The sequence below is a fragment of the Sapajus apella genome, unplaced genomic scaffold (assembly GCF_009761245.1).
Source record: "Sapajus apella isolate SASKATOON/1434 unplaced genomic scaffold, GSC_monkey_1.0 scaffold74, whole genome shotgun sequence".
NCBI lineage: Eukaryota > Metazoa > Chordata > Mammalia > Primates > Cebidae > Sapajus > Sapajus apella.
In genome coordinates, this window is record NW_022437014.1 from 9,818,024 (window position 1) to 9,841,423 (window position 23,400).

At 42.7% G+C, this 23,400-nt stretch overlaps 2 protein-coding genes across 21 annotated transcripts in view; both read right to left on the reverse strand.

Annotated features, from left to right (window-relative positions):
- MAPKBP1 (mitogen-activated protein kinase binding protein 1) overlaps nt 1-12,138 on the reverse strand; it is a 53,349-nt gene extending 41,211 nt beyond the window's left edge. For 3 of the 4 annotated variants that reach the window (XM_032251226.1, XM_032251225.1, XM_032251224.1), the window contains exons 1-2: nt 10,048-12,138; nt 9,286-9,505 (exon numbers count right to left, since the gene is read on the reverse strand). In XM_032251226.1, coding sequence (XP_032107117.1) covers nt 9,286-9,399 — 114 coding nt within the window. In that variant the 5' untranslated portion in view covers nt 9,400-9,505; nt 10,048-12,138. Of the gene's footprint in view, nt 1-9,285; nt 9,506-10,047 lie in introns of those variants that run through there. The other variant, XM_032251228.1, reaches the window with a different exon arrangement.
- A 2,673-nt stretch (nt 12,139-14,811) lies between these two features.
- The window catches only part of MGA (MAX dimerization protein MGA), a 158,511-nt gene continuing 149,922 nt past the window's right edge, over nt 14,812-23,400 (reverse strand). For 13 of the 17 annotated variants that reach the window (XM_032251209.1, XM_032251222.1, XM_032251211.1 and 10 more), the window contains 5 exons: nt 22,376-22,582; nt 21,401-21,512; nt 20,898-21,131; nt 19,473-19,649; nt 14,813-18,634 (listed from right to left, as the gene is read on the reverse strand). In XM_032251209.1, the coding sequence (XP_032107100.1) occupies nt 17,361-18,634; nt 19,473-19,649; nt 20,898-21,131; nt 21,401-21,512; nt 22,376-22,582 (2,004 nt within the window). In that variant the 3' untranslated portion in view covers nt 14,813-17,360. Of the gene's footprint in view, nt 18,635-19,472; nt 19,650-20,897; nt 21,132-21,400; nt 21,513-22,375; nt 22,583-23,400 lie in introns of all 17 variants that reach the window. The other 4 variants (XM_032251220.1, XM_032251206.1, XM_032251213.1 and 1 more) reach the window with 3 other exon arrangements.

Genomic DNA, 23,400 nt, shown 5'->3' on the forward strand with positions numbered 1-23,400 from the left:
ATTACAGGCGTGAGCCACCACGCCCGGCCTAAGTCTTGTTTTTTTTTTTTTTTTTTGAGACGGAGTTTCACTCATGTTACCCAGGCTGGAGTGCAATGGCACGATCTCGGCTTACCGCAACCTCCGCCTCCTGGGTTCAGGCAATTCTCCTGCCTCAGCCTCCTGAGTAGCTGGGATTACAGGCATGCGCCACCATGCCCAGCTAATTTTTTGTATTTTTGGTAGAGACGGGGTTTCACCATGTTGACCAGGATGGTCTTGATCTCTTGACCTCGTGATCCACCCGCCTCGGCCTCCCAAAGTGCTGGGATTACAGGCTTGAGCCACCGCGCCCGGCCCTCTAAGTCTTGTTTTTTTTAAGAGCCAGCACCTGGAACAGCATCAGCCAAACTTATGAAGCAATCACCAGAAGATCCACTAAAGGAAGACAGGTCTCAAAGCCCGATGAGAACTGTAATGAATGAGGAGCAAAGCTCAAATCCTGAACCACCAAAGAAACTCTCCTCTCAGGGTTTCTCTAAAAGAACATTGGCTAGGCCGGGCGCGGTGGCTCAAGCCTGTAATCCCAGCACTTTGGGAGGCCGAGGCGGGTGGATCACGAGGTCAAGAGATCGAGACCATCCTGGTCAACATGGTGAAACCCCGTCTCTACTAAAAATACTAAACATTAGCTGGGCATGGTGGTGCGTGCCTGTAATCCCAGCTACTCAGGAGGCTGAGGCAGGAGAATTGCCTGAACCCAGGAGGCGGAGGTTGCGGTGAGCCGAGATCGCGCCATTGCACTCCAGCCTGGGTAACATGAGTGAAACTCCGTCTCAAAAAAAAAAAAAAAAAAGAACATTGGCTAAACTGGAAAAAAAAAATCATCCACATGGTTTCACAAAGGGTTTGTTCCAAGATCTTCAAGTAAATTAAAATCTCAATTATAAACAGAAGTGCAGGGAGTTCTGTATTTGTTTTTAACACAGGGTCTCACTCTGTTGCCCAGGCTGGAATACAGTGGTGCCATCATCGCAGCCTCAAACTCCTGGGCTTGAGCAATCATCCTGTCTCAGTCTCCTAAGGTGTGTACCATTGTGCCTGGGATACCAGGCAAAGAAAAATACCTTTTTTTTTTTTTTTTTTTTTTTTTTTTTGGAGACGGAGTCTTGCTCTGTTGCCCAGGCTGGAGTGCAGTGGTACAATCTCGGCTCACTGCAACCTCCACCACCCGGGTTCAAGTCACTCTCCTGCCTCAGCCTCCTGAGTAGCTGGGATTACAGGTGCGTGCCACCACACCCAGTTAATTTTTGTATTTTTAGTAGAGACGGGATTTCACTATGTTGGTCAGGCTGGTCTCAAATTCCTGATCCGCCCACCTCAGCCTCAGCCTCCCAAAGTGCAGGGATTACAGGTGTGAGCCACCATGCCTAGTGGAAAATATCTTTAGCTTCATTTCAGTTTTAAGGGCAGAGGTAAGGCATATAAATTTTAAAATCCAGGCAAGAAAAAAACAAATAAACAAAAAAAGATAGGATTGTTTTACAGAAGAGGAAAGCAATCCAAAACAACACTGCACACTTTGGGAGGCCAAGGCAGGCACATCACTTGAGGTTGGGAGTATGAGACCAGCCTGGCCAACACGGTAAAACCCATCTCTACTAAAAATACAAAAATTAGCTAGGTATGGTGGTTTATGCCTGTAATTCCAGCCTCTGGGGAGGCTGAGGCAAGAGAATCACTTGAACCAGGGAGCTGAAGGTTGCAGTGAGCCGAGGTTGTGCCACTGCACTCCAGCCTGGATGACAGAGCGAGAGACTCTGTCTCAAAAAAGAAATAAAAAAAAAAGTACAGCAAACATTGTGATAAAATTGGGGGAGGGGGAATTTACTCCCTGGAAATCTAGGAAGAGCTATCCATACTGTAAACTCATTCTTCTGTTAAGTGTCCTTCAAAACCAGAGGAAAATAATGTGACCAGTGAAGAAGCATTGTGGACCTGCTGCTCTAACAGCTGAAGGAAAGATTTGAAAAATCTGGAGATTGAAAAATACCAACCCTAAAAATCCACACTACCAGCTGGGCGTGGGGGCTCATGTCTATAATCCTAGCACTCTGTGAGGCCAAGGCCAATGGATCACGAGATCGAGACCATGCTGGCCAACATGGTGAAACACCATCTCTCCTGAAAATACAAAGATGAGTATGGTGGTGGGTGCCTGTAATCCCAGCTACTCAGGAGGCTGAGGCAGCAGAATCGCTGGAACCTGGGAGGCAGAGACTGCAGTGAGCTGAGATTGCGCCACTGCACTCCAGCCTGGGCAACAGAGCAAGACTACGTCTCAAAAAAAATATCCACACTATCCAGTCTGTCATACTCACTTTTATTTCTTGCCTTCCCCACCAAACTTTTTTTTTTTTTTTTTTTAAATTTTAAAAGGTAACAGAAGCTAAAGTAAAATCCACAAATGGGGTAATAAACACCCAAGAAGGTGGGTAGGTCTCATTCTATACCTCTACTGAGAATTGCTATGAAAAGGAAGCTGCCAGAAACCTGGCCTTTTCCTGCATTAAACAATGGAGCCCAGAGAAGAGGCTTAGCCTGCAGCAATGGGAACATGAAGTATAATATGACAAATCATACTGAAAACACCGTAGCTTTATTTCTTTAACAACAGTAAAGTCTGAACATGAAGTAAAACCAACAGATACTCCAAGGATGAGTGGGACAGACCATGTGCTCAGAGAAGCTGAGTTTGGATAAACGTAGCCCCAATTTCAAGCCCTGGACTGCTCTCCAAACAAAGGGTCAGTGATAATAGCATCAAGCCCAACTTCAGACTCATGGGGTTGGTGGGGAGGTTACAGGGGTCAGGCAGAAGCCTCATTTCTACCTGTTTTTTTTTTCATTAGTCAAGAAATGAAAACAAACAGGTGACAAACGCAAGACATTCAAAATACCAGCAGGGAATAAGACATTGACTCAAACTGATCCAACAGAGGCCTGCCCTAGATTGCAAACTGAAAGAGAGGAAAACTTGGAAAGCAGCGGCGCTGTTCCACTCTGAAATGAGTGAGGCCAAGTAGATGAGAGGAGGTTTTGAAAGACAACTCTGAGCCCGAAGAGGATGGGCTATTTTTAGACAGTAAAGGAAGAGGTGTTGGGTCCAGGGAGGGACGCATCCTCTCTCTCCAGTGAGAATCACTTTGAAGGCTGAGGGCAGCTGCAGGAACCGGAAGGAGGAATGAAATGAAGATCAAAGAAACAAAACTCGGAGAACAGTGACATTTTTCATTGAATACCACCTGTTGTGAGGACATCAAGACGCTTCCCAAGGCTTATTTCCAGACCACCTCAGAGAAAGAGAACTGAACCAGAACTTGGACAAGGGCACTCACAAAGGCTGGTGAGGGGCACTGCTGCTGGCCACAGGGACATCCACTGTTAGTCATCTATTCTAGGTGGAGAGCTCAGAGTATGTACTGAACACTAAGAAATGACTGGAGCCTGGCGCAGAGGCAAGCGCCCCTTGTCCCAGCTAATCAGAAAGTAAGGCAGGGGCTGGGCATGATGGTTCATGCTTTTAATCCCAGCACTTTGGGAGGCTATGGCAGGAGGATCCCTTGAGGCGAGGAGTTCGAGACCAGCCTGGGCAACATAATGAAGCTCTGTCTCTACAAAGAAACAAAGATAAAGAGGCGTACTGGCACATGCCTGTAGTCCCATCTACTCAGGAGGCTGAGGTGGGAGGATCGCTTGAGCACAGAAGTTTAAGGGTGCAGTGAGCTGTGATCGCACCACTGCACTGAAACCTGGATGACAGAGCAAAGGTCTCAAAAAAAAAAAAAAAGGAAACAAAGAAAGCGGAGGATCACTTGAGCTCAAGAGTTAAGTCCAGCCTAGGAAACACAGGGAGACACCATCTCTTTAAAACAAAACAAACAAACAAAAACTACTGATTCCAGTGAGTCCAAAGGGAAATGGGTAGTGGAATAGTGACATGAAAGACTGGCCTGGGCTCCGGGATATTATCATAAAGTTTCCTAATCCTGCCCATAGGAGAAACTCCTGCTAATCTGTGTTAACATGGCAGTGATCAGCTCCACAGCAATGTAGTTCTCTCAAATCTATCCCCGACATAGCAGTTTTCAGAGCAATCAGTCTAGAGGTCACAGTAGAGAATAAAAAAACAAATAAACCAAGGAAAAAAACCACAAAAACCCTACTCAAAAAGAAGAGCACACTTACTTGACTAGCTTTATATACTTGTTTTTTGTTGTTGTTTTTTCTGAGATGGAGTCTCATTCTGTTGCCCAGGCTAGAGTGCAGTGGTGCGATCTCGGCTCATCGCAACCTCCACCTCTTGGGGTCAAGCGATTCTCCTGCCTCAGCCTCCTGAGTAGCTGGGATTACAGGAGTGCACCACTATGCCTACGCCCAGCTAATTTTTGGGATTTTTAGTAGAGACAGCGTTGCACCATGTTGGTCAGGCTGGTCTCGAACTCCTGACCTCAGGTGATACACCCACCTCGGCCTCCCAAAGTCCTGAGATGATAGGCATGAGCCACTGCCGCCTGGCCAGCTTTATATACTTCTAAAAAGCTTCAGTGAGTACTTGGGTATGAAGCCAATAGATTTCAGGGTCCTAGCACCGAAGGCCAGGGATTTGTAACCAGCAGTGGGCTTCCTTTTTTTTTTTTTTTTTTTTTAAGACGGGGTTTCACCATGTTGGTTAGGCTGGTCCTGAACTCCTAACCTCAGGTGATCCGCCCGCCTTGGCCTCCAAAGTGCTTGGATTACAGACGTGAGCAACCACACTCTGCCAGCAGTGGGCTTCTGGTGGAACTTAATACACACACAGCTACCAAACTCTACCCCCAAAGGTTCTGATTCCATACAGCTAAGATGGGGTCCAGGAATGCATATTTTTTAAATGTTGCACAGATATTCTGATGTCTCACTTCCCTCTGTGCTCCTCCCACAAGTTGAGGGCCATCAAGCAGGAGCTCAAGATCCATAAATGCTTTAAAAATGAGTATGTGTGCTGGGCACAGTGGCTCACGCCTGTAATCCCAGTACTTTGGGAGGCTGAGGCGAGTGGATCGTAAGGTCAGGAGCTAGAGACCATCCTGGCCAACATGGTGAAACCCCGTCTCTACTAAAAATACAAAAATTAGCCATGCGTGGTGGCAAGCATCTGTAGTCCCAGCTACTCAGGAGGATGAAGCAAGGGAATCACTTGAACCCGTGAGGCAGAAGCTGCAGTGAGCCAAGATCGCACCACTGCACTCCAGCCTGGGCGACAGGCAAGACTTTTGTCTCAAAAAAAAAAAAAAAAAAAAAAAAAAAAAAGAGTATGCGGCGAAACACAGTGACTCACACATGTAATCCCAGCACTTTGGGAGGCTGACAGCAGATCACCTGAGGTCAGGAGTTCGAGACCAGCCTTGCCAAAATGCTGAAACCCCATCTCTACTAAAAATACAAACAAATCAGCCAAGCGTAGTGGCACGCGCCTGTAATTCCAACTACTCTGGAGGCTGAGGCAGGAGAATCACTGGAACCTGGGAGACGGAGGTTGCAGTGAGCTGAGATCGCGCCACTGCACTCCAGCCTAAGCAACAAGAATGAAAACTCTGCCTCAAAAAAAAATGCCAAGGCAGGAGGATCACCTGAGGCTGGGAGTTGGAGACCAGCCTGACTAACATAGAGAAACCCCGTCTCTACTAAAAATACAAAATTAGCCAGGCGTGGTGGCACGTGCCTGTAATCCCAGTTACTCAGGAGGCTGAGGCAGGAGAATCACTTGAATCCGGGAGGCAGAGTTTGCAATGAGCTGAGACCGCGCCACAGCACTCCAGCTTGGGCAACAAGAGCAAAATTTCACCTCAAAAAAAAAAAAAAAAATGAGTATGAGTATGCTTCCCCAATACCAAATCATATATGTGCTCAAACATTGAGCAGAAGCTGAAATTAGATTATTGCCACTTTTTCTCCTTCATGAAACCCACCTACCCTAACTCTTCTTAGTCACCTCTTAAAAGGCTCAAAGTACCACCACACAACTGTACAGGAAAAAAAATTTGGGAAAAGAATAGAGAGAGCAGAATTAGATTTACAATTAAAAAATCCAGCTAGAAGAAAGTCATCTTACTCATTGTTTCCAGAAGGAATAACATATAACCTGGATCAGATTAATGACTCTTAAGGAGGAAGAAGAGCTCAACACCTCCTTCAGTCACTTTTTAACAATCTAGCACCCTCCAGCTCAGACAATCCTTTTGTAACCCTAACTTAAATCTTGCCTGCTGGGCTTTGGTCCATTTCTGTCCTTTGTCACTGAAAACAAGCCCAGCTCCCTCCACATAAAAATCTTTCAGAAGCTTTAAGAGGAGGAGGGTTAGCTACCAAGAAAACACACACATTTGCTTCTTAAGGAAAACACAGCCCCAACTTAGAGATAAGGGGCAGGAACTGACAAGTCTACAGGATTTGAACTTGGCTATTTACAAATGGTAACTTCAAGTCACACTTCACCAAGACTAAGCAGATTTAGCATAAAACTTTAAATTACTCTTTTCCAATTTATTCTACTTCAGAGACTCCCCTCCCTTTGAAAAGGCTTAATAAAAATCTCAGCTCTTAACTACTCTCTTTGCTGTAACTTAAATCTCCAACTCCACTGGCTCTCTCACACCAGCTTGTAGAGCCGTGTTTTTAACTAGGTCTCTCCTGCATTAAGAAGTCTTTACTGAGCGCTGCTTTCTGCAAATGTGGACTTCTTTTCTCATGTCCTTCACACCTCGTCAGGCTGCATCTCTATCTATTTGTCACCATTTTATTAATCCTAGTTTTGACTTCTCTTCTAAAGAGGTCATAATTCCTCCTGATTATTTTACTCTCACTCATTTTCTTTTAAGTACTTACTGCCAATCTTACACTGTCCTAAATGGTGCAATGTAAAGGAAATAAAGATCATGACCCCAACCTTGGGAAATGAAGACATACATAAAAGAACAGTAAGAAACCGGTTTCAAGGTAGGGGCTAGTCAGAGAAAGCCCTGTGGCTCTGACAAATACGGAATTGGACCTAAAAATAAGTGTAGAATCTGGTGTAACGGAGAAGGCTACTTTAGATAGAAGCAAGAGTATAATTTAAAGCAGGAGGCCATCTGAAGTAAGAGCTGCATAAAGGCTTTCTGACATTTCCTTCTTTGCCCCCCAAAAGGGGCATGTGCCTTTCTGTCTTCAAATTTTATTTGAGAATTAGCTATCCATGAATCACACATGTCCTGTTATCATGATTACCCACAGCCACCACATATTAGAGCAACTCACAGAGCTTAATACACTAGAATTATCACAAGGCAGCTTTTAGAATAATCTTAGGCACAGACCTTTCACTTAAGAGTGTGGGGAGTCCAGGATCGCTAGGGTCCTGGGCACACAAAGACAGCTACTTCTTTTGGGTACTAAAGATATGCACCAGTCATTTTGCTGCCGGACCATTCAAGGGTCATTCAAAGTAGTCTGAAGCACTGAATTCCTGTTTTAAACAGGGAATGGTAAATGGTCTTCCCAAGGATGCCCCTTTTCTACTGTTTTCCTGGAGAACTTTTCTCCACCTGCCTCAGGACTCATGTTTCAAGCATCCCTTCCTCCGTGAAGGCTTTCCTAATTCCCCTGAACTGACTTAGGTCGCCTCCTCTGTGCTTCCATTAACAACTTACGCATACTTCTAGAGCGGTACTTATCACACTATATTTTAATTTTTTGATGGCAAGGGCAATGTTTTACCCCTTTATTGCATACCGAATAGGCACTCAATAAACACTTGTTAAATGCATTAGTAATGAATAATATTGGGAGTCTTAAAGAATGGCAACAATACATTAAGAATTAATAATGAAGGCTAAACCCTCATTACATGTTTCTACTACTTATACCATTCCTGGCCAGAAAAAGAGGCCAAATATTGAGAAGACTGCTCTAATAGTGCTGGTCACTGCCAAGTTACCGGCCAAGAATAAGAGCACTTGCAGCAGTAAGAATGAACAGAGTCATATCTAAGACAATTTCTATGTTTCAGGCTTATTTGCCTGCCTCAGGAGAATAGAAACAATGATTAATAAGAGACCTTGGAAGGGTCACAATGTCCACCATCACAGAACCTTCTAGCAAACTGTGATTCAGTATAACTTCTGCTGAAATATACAGGAAAGCTGTTCACATTCTTACCACATCCAATCAAGGTTCTGCTACGGAATACAGAGCTGAGCTCAGTCGTCCCAAAATCCTGCCATTTGTACAGTGGCATTCTAAATCACTCCTCATGGGATTTACTCATCATTGAAGGGTTACAGACAAAGCAATAACATGCTGTGGTCTCAAATGCCTCTCCCTGTAACAATCTTGTACCACACAAGGCTATTGTGTTTACAGGCTACTAATAAGACACAAAATCTGATCTGATCCTGTGGGAATAAAGCCCTGGATTTCCTCAAGGGTTTAAATAAATGTAGTCTACTTCAGGATTCCCAAAATTCTGGGGTTCATTTAGTTGAAAAAAACATAAAGAACAAAACCCAGACAAGTGAAAGGATGGAAAGGAACTTTGCCTGTGAGGATCATCTGCAGTGGAGTGGGATGTGGCTCTTGGCATATAATGAATGAGATAAGCAATGCTCAAGGACCATCCCGAACTGTTTAGCTGACAGATATCTGGCTTCTTGAGTGTAATCAATCCTAGGAAGCCAAGATGCCTCTTGAAGAGACAAAAAAAAATTTGTTTTGACCCTGGGCAAGAGCAATTACCAAGCCAATTCCTCCGACTAGGTGTTTTGGCATATTTCTTTCTGCCACTACAGTCTTACATAACCCCAGCTGTTACATTAACACCTGCAGCTACATTAGTCACAGCTTAGCCCTTCACGAGGTATGTGTTCCTACTGTCCTCTCCCAAGAAGGGAAACTGAGTCATAGCATATCAACTGGCTTCCCAAGCACATGCTTAGTGTATAGTTTGACCACAATTGAACCCAGGTGGTAAGCCCACAACTGAACCTAGGAAGGCCAGGTGGCCTTCCTCCTATTCACCTCTTCTCATGGATGAATCTCAGCATGGCCACCCCTGCTGCTTTTTCCTTCAACCTAAAACCAAATCATTGACCGCAGAGATCACATGTGATCCTTTGGAGTCAACAAGACCTTCTAGTTATCTTCTTTCCCAATAAACAGGAAAGTTAAAGAGGAACATGGAGCAGGAGAGGGTCGGTTTGGAAAGAGATGGCTCCCACCAGGACTTACCTTGGAGCTGAGGTCCTCTCGTCGGTTTCCTGGCTTGCTCCTGCGTAGTTTGATGGAAGGAGATCTCAGCAGATTCCTGAGCCGGCTGGTAATGGTTGACCCTTCCACAGCCATTATGAGAAACCCGTTGGGACAGTCCCTGGCCCAGTCCTGGGTCTTGTCTCAAAAGCGGCACTGTCTTCCCAAGCCACAGGGCTTCCGAATATGCCCTCTCACTGACCTGCGATGGCAGAAGCCACCTTACTATCAGAGTCTTACCTTCTACCTAGCGAAGTCTGCGGCTTTTATCTCTAGGTATTGCTCTCACCTTTCCCCTCATTCCCACCTTCGAGCCCTGCATAGTTTTTTACAACGTTGGAAGGAAAGGCTCACAAAAAAGGGGGACAAAATCCTAAGCCACGAAGAAACGCCAGGCCCACGCCCGCCAGAGGCATCTAACTGGCGAAATGGATGGGATGGGCCCTAGTTAGTCTCGTGGACTATCTGGTTCCCGTTAATGCCCAACTGTTCCCATGGCAACTGTAGTGTCCAAGGGAGGAGACCGCCGAGACCACCAGGGATTTCAACAGGAGGCCAGGGCACCTGCGCTAGCGGCAGCGGGGACGTAGTCCAGCAACTCGTTCTGCCACGGGAGCCTCCCTCCCCACCCCCTATCCTCCAAAGCTCGCTCTCTGCCCTCCACAGCGGCTCTGAACCTTTATCTTTCACCCGCCTCTGAAGCCCCTGCTACTCGTCAGCGCCCCCGTTCGGGCCCAGCCTCACCAGCCCGGGCGAGCGAGGGCCACCACGCTCACAGCGCCCTCGGGCATCGCGCTCGACAATTTCAGCTCCGCCGCGGTAGGTGCAGCAGTAGAGGCATCAGCAGGAGCTATGGTGGCACGAGTGGCTCAAAACGCGAACTACCGCTTGGGCCAAGATACGTGCCAGATGGGCGGAGCCGACGCGAGGGGAGCGGCCTGTAGCCAAGAGGGCGTTTCCAGAGTAGACGAGCAAGGTTTACGGGGCGGAGCCAATGAAAGGGCCCAGGAAGCAGACGACTTGGGACTAGAGAACCACGGAATCCGTACAATTGCGAGTACCGCTTTTAAAGGAAGGTCAACAGAACATTGCTTCAGAATTGAGAGAACCAAGCCTTTTATGGTATTATCAGGCCTGGTCCCCAAAGAACTGCACTTCCCAGAGCCCCTCGACGATAACCACGCCTCCATGGTGTTAAGGTTGGCATTTGATAGGCCTGAGGGCCCGTAGCAGAAACTCCTAGCTCAGAATTAGAAGACTGAACTACAGCCTAAAAGCTGTGCTCCTAGCGACCATAAGTGTCGAGATTTAAAGCGGTTGGAATAGTTTCTGCTCGCAGCCCGTGCGGTACGTTGACTCAACGTGGAAAGGATTATTCTGAGTAACGCAATTCAATTGCTAAGAACAATGTTTTGCACTACGCAACCTGATTTGTCATAATGAAAGGGGAAAGGGTGGCCTTGAACAGAGCTTTGGGCGTGCGGGGTAAGAGAGAAGACAAGTGTATGTGCTATAGGATATACTGTAGATTTCACGGTTTTTTTAGCCTCCGAAATCCCACTGTGCTCCAACTAAAGCTGACCAGGACTTCGTTGCTCCAGATCTTTTTCCTTGTTCCTGTCAAAATTTAGTTGTGAATCCTTTTTCCAAGGATGTTCCTTGATGAGGTAACTGTCAAGCTTGCTGATACTACGTCGAGGGGTAGTTTTTCTAATTCATGGCGGGGGAAACAGGGAATACACGGAAATGCTGCATACAGTATGTATTTCCTGAGTATTCTTCACTTTACTACTTTAAGAAATTACCTCAAGCCAGACTTGGACCCCAAGGGAATAAATAGTACACTGGTGTGTCCGTCTCACCCTATCCAGATCTTTCGAAACCCTGTGGAGATGACGTGTGTCAACAAGAGGGAGGAACCTCTAAGGAATTATTAGACCTTATGAAAAAGCCTAAGACAAGGGACCCAAGGGACATAGTACACTGGTGTATCTGTCTCACCCTATCCGGATCTTTTGAAGCCCTGAGATGACATGTGTTAGCAAGAGGGAAGAACCCCTAAATTCACTGCTTGTGTACAATGGTGAGCCTTGTACAGCCAAGTGACAAAGCAAATATGTGCTTGTGTATACTGTAGCCACATACTAAAAATGAGATTTGTAAAGCTCACAAGTTGACATGGAGATGATGGATGTCAGCTTCTGGAAGACCAACAATAGCATGTGGCCTTCTTCCCTTCAATCATGCACTGCAAATATTATGAAACATAAAATGCGATTTTCAAATGTATTTCCCAAATCTGGAGGAAAAAGGCAAGAACCATTAGCTACAATATGCAAGAGATCGTTGGTTCTCTCAACCCCTTGTTAGTACATGATTTGACCTCTCCATGGGAGTAAAAGCTAATAAATGGTGCCACCTGGTGTCTTTACTTGTATGCTGCAGACCATGGCAATTGCCATCTCCATCCATGAAACTAGAGTAAAAATGTGCCCACAAGAGCTGTCCACTAACGGTTTTTGGTGTCTACTAATGGTTTTCTCACCTAATCACTCATGGCCAGGTAAACAGTTTACCAAGTATCATCAGTCATTTCTTATCCAAAGCAACCGTAGTTTATCCCCTTACAAAAAACATTCCCCTAATACCCTCAACTGAAGCTGGAAGGCAAATCCAAACTCCTACTTTCCTTAAGATGACCTACATGAAAAACTGAAAGCAGTGTAATGAGGTTGTCTTAAGTCTGGAATCTGGGTTTCCAGTCAGAGGCCCAAACCACACTTTTTTGTTGTTTTGTTTTTGAGATGGAGTCTCGCTCTTTCACCAGGCTGGAGTGCAGTGGTGCCACCTCAGCTCACTGCAACCTCTGACTCCCTGGTTCAAGCACTTCTACCTCAGCCTCCTGAATAGCTGGGATTAAAGGTATGTGCCACCATGCCCTGCTAATTTTTGTATTTTTAGTAGAGACGGGGTTTCACCATTTTGGCCAGGCTGGTCTGGAATTCCTGACCTCTTAATTCACCTGCCTTGGCCTCCCAAAGTGTTGGAACTACAGGCGTGACCCAGTGTGCCTGGCCCACACATTTTTAATTCACAATTCAGTCCAACTTTTATTGTATAGGTACTATGCTGCCTTTGATATACCAATATGGGAATAAAGCTATAGGCTATTCCCATTCTTCATGAATTCCTCAGAATGTAACAGTCCCAGATCCAATGTGAACAGAAGCATTATTCACTCTTCTCCACTCAGATTTAGTCACGCACTGTATAATGACATTTCAGTCAATGATCACATGATCCCATTAAATTATGAACACATGCTGTACAGATTTATAGCCTAGGTGTATGGTTAAGCTACACCATTTAAATGGGTTTGTGTAACTATGGTACACTCTATGATGTCTGCAAAACACAACCACCCAAGGTGCATTTCTCAGAACATATCCCCATCAGTAAGTCACACATGACTGTACTTGCCATCCCAATCCTCCAAAATGCAGTTAACTCTTCGTATTTCATTATCCATACACCATTTAACATTTTATTCTGCTTTTATATGTCCTAAGTATCTATACATAGTGTTTGTCAGCTTCTGAAATTCTAGATGTCTGGGAATAGATGTTATATAGTTGTCTGTTAAGCACTATACTCATTAGATCAAATTTTAAAATCCACTCTAGGTGGAACATGCAAATAAGGTACAATTATAAGATCCTGGAAAACAGGCTAGAGTAAACATTTGCTCATCAATTCAAATATTTATTGAGCACCTTTACATGCAAGGCACTGTGAGACAGCTGAGATCAATGACTGCAGTTGGAAACAGGATAAATCTCAAAACCATGCTTCCAAGACTGCTTTCCTACTTAATGTCTTTTCTACCAGTAGAGTTTACTACAGAATTCAGCAGTTTAGATGTGTTTCAAAATTTCCAACTCATCCCATACTTTAGTCTTCCCAGCCTCTTAACACAGCACCATCACTATTCTACTCAATATTACTTATGTGTTTAACAGCTCAGTCATGTCTATTATCAGTTATGCCTCAAATAAAAAGCTGTATTTATCCATTTCCCTCTATTTCGAAAACTGCATTTTAACTGATTTTTTTCCTCCAGCTGGCAGTGAGTCTGAATATCTCAGCTTTAATTTTCTCTGCATCTAGACATTCGTGTCCATGTAAAATTTCATTAGTGATAATACAATGACATAAAGTAGTGATGCCCTTACAGCACCTTCTTCAAAACTAACAGTTTTGTGTAAGAAATGTATTCTATTCTTGGTTATCAGTCATTCTCTATAAAAGCACCTGGAAAATGTGCTGTGCATGGTTTGTTGTTGTTGCTGTTGTTTAATTCTGGAGTGAGGGACAAGGGCTGACACTATTTTCTAGACCCATTTTCAAATTGCATCACCCTATTCCATTTCAAATAGCTCAACCAGTATAGTTAGAAAAAAAGATCATCGAAACCACTAAAACCAAAATAAGAGACGGATTGTCTGGCTTTCTTGTGTTCAAAACATTTTCAAATTTGTTATAGAAGGGGCTAGCATCAAGTATTTCATCCATAACTCCAGGAAAAAAATTGCATTTACTATAAAATTAACACAAAGTGAACCATTCATATGAAGCTTATATAACTGGACTTGATCTGTTAGTGACCTTAATAGATTAAGAGTAGTTAATGTCAAAAGGATTCCTTTAAACATTTTTGTAAACTGTCAAATTCTTTAACATAACTTCCCTTAAGAAAACCTACTGTCCTCTACCATTAAGACTGTGTTTGTGTGGCCAGGCACGGTGGCTCACGCCTGTAATCCCAGCACTTTGGGAGGCTGAGGCGGACAGATCACCTGAGGTCAGGCCAACACAGTGAAACCCTGTCTCTACTAAAAATACATAAATTAGCCAGGTGTGGTGGTGTGTGCCTGTAATCCCAGCTACTCGGGAGGCTACGGCAGGAGAATTGCTTGAACCCGGGAGGCTTGAACCAGTGAGCCAAGATCATGCCACTGTACTCTATCCTGGGCAGCAGAGCGAGAGACTCTGTCTCAAAAAAAAAAACAAAAAACAAAAAAAAAAAGGACTGTGTTTGTGTACTGTTACTCTCCAAGGTTAACAGGTAAACTGCCTTAGCCATAATGATACTAAAATGATTTTAGAATGTCTTCTAAAACAAAAACATGCTATCAGGTTGTAAACAATTTTGAAGCCTGCATGTAAAACATGCTACAAGGATTATAACACCAAAAACCTCCCCGAAATGGTGTATCAGAAACTGTGAGAAAAGGAAGGGATTCCTACAATAAAACTACTTCAGTGGCGCCTCTCTCAAACATATCTTAGGGAATTAGAATTCTCTACTCCAACTTGGCACAAATCTCCCAACACCAAGTTCTGCTTTAATTCTTGTAACTGATTTATTTCAGGTTTATATATTCTACCTTTCAATTACCAAACTTCTGTTCTTAGGTTTCTAAAAAAATAGTCACTTTTCGAAAGCAGAAAAGGAAAGATATATATATTTAATATATAAAAGAAAATGCTAAATCTGACATAATTATATTCTTAAAAACATTCCATTTATTTACAGATGTATAAAAAGGCGAATTATTGGTCTACTGAGATCATGCTTCTTATAGTATTAGGGTGAGAGCTCACTGTCTTCCAGGTTCCTCAACTCCTCTCACTCAACTTCACCTTTCATAATCACACATGTAATATTCATAGATCAGTTTCCCCTAGGGTAAGGTTAAAGTGTAGGAGTTTTTGGAGAATTCAGATTTCTGTCAAGACTGTAGGATTGTTCTGAAGACTAAGCCCTCCTCAATTTATCCCTGACAACACCTAGTTCTAAGAGGTCTTGAGAACTAATTGGGGGTTAGAATGATATCTGCAGCCTTCCCCCTAAAAAGCCTGGAATCATTCCTCATTTCCATCTTCCTACAATCTCATTAAGAGTCAAATATCTCCAATTAAGAATCATTACCTGTTTAACTATTTTCTTCTAAAAAAAAAAAAAAAAAAGGAAGTGTTAAGCTAAAATGGTCCTTCTTTTCCTGAGGATTGTTCACTCACTTGCCTGCTCCTTGGCTGACCCTCAAAAGCCACAAAAAGAGCCTTGGGATATCAGGAGGAAATATAGGGAAAAGACAAGCAAGGAAGTAATTGGAAACTGCTATACCTGGATTAAAGTACTAGCATCTCTAAGGACAATTATTAGCAGGGGAGGCAGGTGCTGGATTCTTGGCTAAGGCATTGAATGAAATCTGCTGGGTAAACAGTGGAAGGATAATGAGAAGCTGAGGAGCACTCTTTACCAACTTCAAGCTTCTTTCCTAAGCTGTAGAGGAGGGAAGGTTGAGTGCTGATGAGCAGATAAGAAAGGCAAGCAGCACAAAACCAACAAGAATTTGCCCCCACTGCAATTTGCAGAGGAAGTTTTTCCACTGTTTTCAATCTGTTGATAACCAGAGTTAACAGAAAGGGAACCAACCATGGAAATAATAATTCACTGGCTAGATCCAATCCAAAGTTGGTCTCACAACCTAGGTCTGAAGATATGCTGAGTGGGATTTGGGATAAAGAAGACAGGAGATATAGAAGAAATAGCATCACCTAGGCACGGCCCAGGCACTGGAAGCTCTTGTGTTAGTGTTTTAACAACACAAGCAAATCCTGTCAATGAAGACAGAACAGGGGTTACATTCCAAAATATAATTATTTAAGAAAGGCAAAATGCAGCAGCTAAATCCCAGTCTATACAGTTTCAGAATAGTGATTCTTGCCCCCAGGAGTTTCCACGAGACCCCTCAAGTGCACCATGATTATTTACAAACTAGATAGGAAACATCATTTCTATACTCAATACAAATCTCATCTTCTGGGTTGAAAACTTCAGCCTTTGAGAAATCTATGAAAACAACTATACAAAAATATAAATATCTTTATCTTTACAGACTGTCAGTCCTTCATATCCTGACAGCTAATGAGTGAAAAAGCTCTACAGATCATTGAACCCATGGTTGCAGATAAAAAATATATCTTGTGATTCAAATACTGCCTTATTTCCCTGGTAAAGAGTGCCTACTGTGACTTTTCTTTACATCCTGTGAAGGTAATAGTGAATGAAACCTTCAAGCACCAGGAGGCTGGTTTGATTTGGGAAATTTCCAGCCCCACGATTTTTTATTTTGGCCACTGTCTCTGGTCTGGGGAGATAATGCATTTTATTTTAGCTGTCTCCTGACTGATACAACCTGTGGAAGAGGTAGGGCTCCTTCTATGCCTACCTCCAAAATATATATTCCCAGTAAAATTCCCTGGTAATGTTAAATGATCTTTTCAATACCCACAAAAATAAGGGAGAACTACTATTTTTTTAAGATCTCAAAATAATTACCTTAATAATAAAAGTTAAAAGCATCCCTACTTTACCGGAGGCTTGAATTTGTTAATTCTGGTTGCAAAGGTGACGGAATGGGAGCTACTTGGGATATGAAAAAAGAAAATTTTGCTGAATGACACAAAGTCCTTCACTTTGGTATTCCATGGTACCCATCCTCTCTCTCCCTATTCTTTAAACATCAACTAAAAAGTATCTCTTCTGGATCCCTTTGCACAAGTCCATCACATTCCTTAGATTTCAGACTTAATCCAACAGCTCCGAGTTGTAGTTCAGTCCACAGCAACTCCAAAGTTGCAAACAGCTCTTTCTCTTGGGGGTAAGAATTAGAAACCACTGTGGGGCCAGAGTCTTGTTATAAATTCCTTGGGTAAGAGGGGCACCTCGTGTTCAGCAATGGATCACATCTTCTTAGAGAGGATGAGGGGACCCAGCACCACAAGTGAGGTAACACATTTTAACATGATCAGAATTTCAGAGTACTTCTTATACCAGGGTCAGCACCCTACCCCCTTTCTCCATCATTATCCACTGCATCATTGAAGTCAAGGATCCAAGTTCCAAGACACAAATAAACAGATACCTGCAGAGAAAGGAGGTGAAATCAATTTCCCCTTACAGCCTGGCTTCTGCTCAAGGACAAGTAAGTTCATTTCCCTGCAGAACCTGGTGAAGCCCCCAAGTTGCCCAATTTAGCTATAACAGGTGCCAATGTAGGCATCACCTTGCTTTCCCGGCCTTCCTGGTCATTCCCTGTTAAGTTCATTTTGTGTCCAACTGACCCAACTTTGGCAGCTATAGGTGCCAAACAAGGCATCACTTTGAGATTCTGACCATCTACATCACTGGAAGGATTAGCTACTTTTAAACCTAGAGGGGCCAGCTTTGGCATAGGCCTCCACAAAGTATCTGTGCTGTTGCTGTTCTCCAGGCCAGTCTTCATGTGCAGGATCGGGGGTGAAGACACACTTTCAGGCTCTGCAGGGAGGGAAGTATTCTTCCCTCCATCAGTATCTTTTTTGTTGGAAAGGAGGGAATCCTTTATTTCAGAGTCAATAACAATCTTAAGGACATCTGGCTCAGAGGCTGGTTCTGCAAGTTGTTTTTCATTCTCAGAAAAGTCATCATCTTCTAAGTGCAAGAGGAGGGGACTGATGGAGTCACTCTCCCCTTGAACATCAGGCAACTCTTTCAAACCAGTTCCCAAGTGCTCAATCTGGAAAGTTGCTCTGTTTCCAGGAGGAACCTTACTGATAAAAGCCTGCCGAGCATCCCCTGGGAACTCTGTATCCACAGAGCTGGGTAGTTCAGCCAGGCTAACAGAGTCATCATTTAGTTGTTGATTAAGAAAGGCAATTTCATTGAGCAGTGAAGTCAGTGTCTCATCAGTATCATCCTCATCTTCCATATTAGTTAGCAGTTCACTGGGATCAAGAGCTGCTTCCTCTATAGCTGATGTTACTTTCCTCAGTTCCATCTCTATGCTTGAGTCCTTGAGATCTTTTATCTTTAATTTATGAAATGAAGACTCCTTTGACTTCACTCTCTCCCCTCTCAATTCACTCTCTTTCCATTTATACTGAATCCCTCTCCTATCACCAGAGATCTTTTTAGGTAAGAACTCTTGTGCTTCCTGCATACTGGAAACATCAACTATTTGTGGATAACCAGAATCTTTGTTTGCCAAAAAAACCTGCGATGGACCCAACGTGACTCTGCCATCTCTGTTTCCTCTGGAAGAGATTCTACCCTTATTCCCTAAGGAGTTATCTTCATTCCTGACAGTGTCTTTCAGATGGTCAGATGGCTTGCCATCAGGAACTTCATGAGGATATTTGCTGCCACCCATATCTATCAAACCTCCCTCTGTAGCCAGTGATGTCACATTAACAATTCGTGGCATCATAAATAAGTCGTCATTTTCTGAAAAACAAAAATTAAAAGAAAAATTCATTTAGATCTACAGTGCTAACACCTCTCTCTCTGTGTCATACCATATGACCATCTTAGGGAGTTGTACTCTAAACTCGGCAGTAGTCTACTTTTATCAACAAGATGAAAGAAATATCAGTTCTTCAAATTACTGACCTAACAAGAAAAAACTCAAGTAAAATCCAACCAAAACGCTCTTTCCATCACTTTTTAAAGCTCCATTTAATTATTTTATAGAAATGCTCCCCAAGTTAATTATTGTCCTAAGGCAGAAATGCATTTTGATTCTTAAGCTCTAGAGGCAGCATGGGAACCAGAAAAAGATGAGTCCTCCAGAGTGAGGTGGGCAAAAGGTAGAGACAAGGAACTTTTGGCTGGCAATGGCAATAAAGTAACTAGGATTTTAATATTACTAAAGAGAGACCCTTTTACCTTAGTAGAAATATAGGTGCCTGGAACCTGATCACCCAAGTGGGGCTTCTCTTTCAACTTTACCCTTTGCCCCAAAAACTGACAAATATTTATCAATACCAAGACCTAAGACCATGATCATTTAACATCTTCCTTTCACTCTGACATCTTTCTGATTATTCTACTTAAAAATCACCAGATTTCACAAAATGGTTCCCAAAACCAGGTGTAAAACACACCAAACAGTACCACAGCTCAAGCCAAATATGTTCTAAAAAGAGGGCCACCTCCTACCAAGGCAAATGCCAACAAAATAGCTCTTTATCATTACAGAACACATTCAAAGGCTTCCTTGGTCACTGTGAGACACCAGGGATACTTTTATCACTTCCCATAGAGGACAACACTTACAACATACCTGGCTGAGCCATAGCACTACTGGCAACTTGAGGCTTAAGATCAGATTCTAAGAGATCAGGAGAAACAGTTACCACTGGTCCTGAGAATAGAGGACCTTTTAGGGTGAGCAATTGCCCTTGTGGAGTCATCACAAGGTTGGCAGAGGTGTGTGGAGTGTTCGAGGGTGAGGTATTTTCTGCAAGAAAGATCAGAAATTAGTTATAGATAAAAGGCATTCAGCTGTGTATGTGGTGGCTCGTGCCTATAATTCCAGCACTCTGGAAGGCTGGGGCAGGCAGATCACTTGAGTCCAGGAGTTCAAAACCAACCTGAGCAACATGGTGAGACCCCACCTCCATCTCTACAACAACAACCACCACCACCACCACCAAAAAAAAAAAAAAAAAAAAAAAAAATATATATATATATATATATCACTTGAACCCAGGAGGCAGAGGTTGCAGTGAACTGAGATCATGCCATTGCACTACAGCCTGGCAACAGACCAAGACTCTGTCTCAAAAATAAATAAATAAAAATAAAATACATGACTATAGACTTATATGTTACCAGGATTAGTAACTTCTCAGGATTTGCATGACTGTGTATTACAACCAAAAAAATCAAAATCTAAAGTAGTTAATATTCTATTTTTATACAACCTATCTTTAATTCATTTAATTAAAAATAAAACTGTTTGCTGGGCGAGGTGGCTCACACCTGTAATCCCAGCACTTTGGGAGGCCGAGGTGGGCAGATCACTTGAGGCAGGAGTTCAAGACCAGCCTGGCCAATATGGCAAAACCCCGTCTCTACTAAAAATAAAAAAATTAGCCGGGCATGGTGGTGCATGCCTGTAGTCCCAGCTACTCAGGAAGCTGAAGCAGTATAATCATCACTTGAACCCGGGAGGTGGAGGTTGCAGTGAGCTGAAATCACATCACTGCACTCCAGCCTGGGCAACAGAGCCGTCTCAGGCCAGGGCGGGGGGTGGTGCGGGGGGAACAAACAGACAACAAAAGCCAGGTGCAGTGGTTCACACCTGTAATCTCAGCCCTTTGGGAGGCAGAGGCAGGCGGATCACCTGAGGTTATGAGTGTGAAATTAGCATGACCAATATGGAGAAACACCCCAGCCTGGGTAACAAGAGTGAAACTCCATCTCAAAAAAAAAAAAAAAAAGAAAAATATAAAATTAGCCAGATGTAGTAGCACATGCCTGGAATCCCAGCTACTCGAGAGGCTGAGGCAGGAGAATTTGCTTGAACCTGGGAGAAGGAGGCTGTGGTGAGCTGAGATCACACCATTGCACTCCAGCCTGGGCAACAGAGACTCTGTCTTAAAAAAAAAAAAAAAAAAAAACTGTGGACAAGAGAGGATGGGCGGTCCATTAAAGTCAACTGATACTCATCTACATTAAGGGAAGCAACGAATGTCCCTCCTACCTGTGGCCTGGTCTTTTTTTCTAGAAAGAATCAAAGGTTTCCCCTTTCTGTTATTTATAAACATCTGTCCAAGATCTACAGATGATGCAGAAGATCCTTCCTGCTGTTTGCTAATTCTGGGAGACATGTCGAACTCATCTGATCCCATCTTCTTTTTTCTTTTTTGTGCCTCTAGTGCTTGCTGTTTTGCATAAATATACTCTAGCTTCTTCAGGACCACTTCTTCTGTCTTACCTACAAGAGAATTACAGATATACATTATCACTTTCTGCATTATCCCACATAATGAGAAACAGAAATCCAGTTGCTTTAACTACATTCCGAAAACTATGGAAAGTAAGGTGATTACATTTCAAAAGAAACAATCCCACCCAGACAAAGGACAACTGTGCTGTAAACTCTGGGAGCCAAGACTTCAATTTAGTAGTATCTGAAAGATCTACTGAGGACTCCTCCTTGCTAAAACTGTATGCTCTTTACCAGAGATTATTGACTTGTCTCACCTGAAAGAGAGGATACTTTTCGTATGAGAATATTCCGTTTCCGAGTCAGGAGATTTTTCTGTCCTATCAACTTGTCTGCCTGATCTGTTAGTCCCTGAATTTCACTGAATGCCTAAAATAGAAATAGCAATATTATTGAAAATTGATCCACTCTTTCTTTAAACAGAGGTAAGGCCTACACAATTTCTCTAATTAAAAAAAACTTAATCTAGTATCTTAAAAGAATTTTTAAATTCCATTAATAATTGATGTTTCAGAAATTATTTTTTGTTAAACTGTAAGAGGGTTTCTGGCTTACACTTTTAAGGAATGTGACCATGATTATTTCCAACAAGCATCACTGAATGGTAGTAGGCATTCCACTACTGTGAGGAGATACAAAACACTTGTGCTTTGCTTAGATTTTAATAATCAACCTTAAGATCATCTCCTAGTCTAATCAAAATCTGGTCGAAATAACTTTCCTCTAGAGGGATATGAATGCTTATCCAGTATTCCTCCAACTTCTACTTAAAAACAATTTAAATGAAATTACTTTAGATATTCCACATGCAAAGTTAAAACTTCTACTCCCTTGAATATTTCAGATTTTCTTCTAAAATGACTGTCAACTGTTAAGTGTATTAAAATATCACTCATGCTGTGCTTTACGCTCTGATAACCTGTACTAAGTGCTATCAAGAACACCAATGTAAAGAGAATGTGGTCAATGTGGCTAACCAGAGTTTCTGACTCCATCTGAAGAAAGGATAGCTGTGCCAAATAAGAACCTGACTTTCAGTGACAAGCTACTGTGATTTCGCATAATGATATTCCCCCAAGGGATTTACTGGACATTCATTTAGTTCATATTCAACTGTTAGTTTTAAGTAGCTCTATTTCAATCTCCCTTATATGTCCATGGATTCCCTTTCTCATATCATCTGTAACAATCTCTTAGTCAAGCTGTTATTGTACTTTACACAGAACACTTACTCGAGTAAGAATGTGACTTTTGGAAACCTTGGAAGAATGAAGTAATCCCAATGTGATCTTTAATTTCTCAAAGAGATCCCTCATTTCACCACGCCGCCGCCGCTCATTGGCAGTGTGTGTCCGGCGATAATAAGCAAACGCTTCTGCTTCTTTCTGTAGTTTGTCACTCCAGTAATCAGGCTTCAGTTTTAAAGGAATTGGTGGAGCCTGTCCAAACAAGAATGCCTCCTAAACATGTTGAAACATGTACCTGGTCCTCTTACTCTGTTCCAAATGACATTGCTCTACTTCAGGCACCCATTACCTTTGGTCTGGACTTTTATAACAGTTTCTCAATTGGTGGTCTTACTATCAGTCTATCTTTCCTTCAAATCTAACTCTTACAATGCCAACAGTGCAATTTCTAATACATGCTAAAGTGATCTTACCAGCTCTCAGTTCAAATTTCAGTGATTTTCAAATGAGGAAGAAATTGTGTATGTTATAGGTGTAGGAAATCTGAAAGAGCTTATTTATATAATTTATATTACTAAAACTTGTTTTCATGACACAAATTACATTAACTTTTTCAAAAAAAAAAAAAATACTGTAAGATCCTCCTCAATCTGGTAAAGAATCAACTGCCATTCTTCTAAATCACCTTTCTCTCCAACCATTCCTATCTGCTAGAAATTCCCAAAACATACTATACAATCCTACACCTCCCTGACATTATACAGGCTTTTTACCTGTACCCTAGATTACTTATTCCTCCTCTTACCTAAACCTCCACAACCTTTAAAACTTAACACTTAAAACTCAAACTCTGTACTTTTTCAGTTCTATTTCAATTTTTGCATCTAGGATTTAAAATATTACGAAGAGGCTGGCCAGGCACAGTAGCTCACACCTGTAATTTCAGCATTTTTGGAGGCCACAGTAGGGGATCACTTGACACCAGGAGTTTGAGACTAACAGGGGCAACACAGTAAGACTTCTTTCAAAAAACACACACACACACACACACACACACACACACACACACA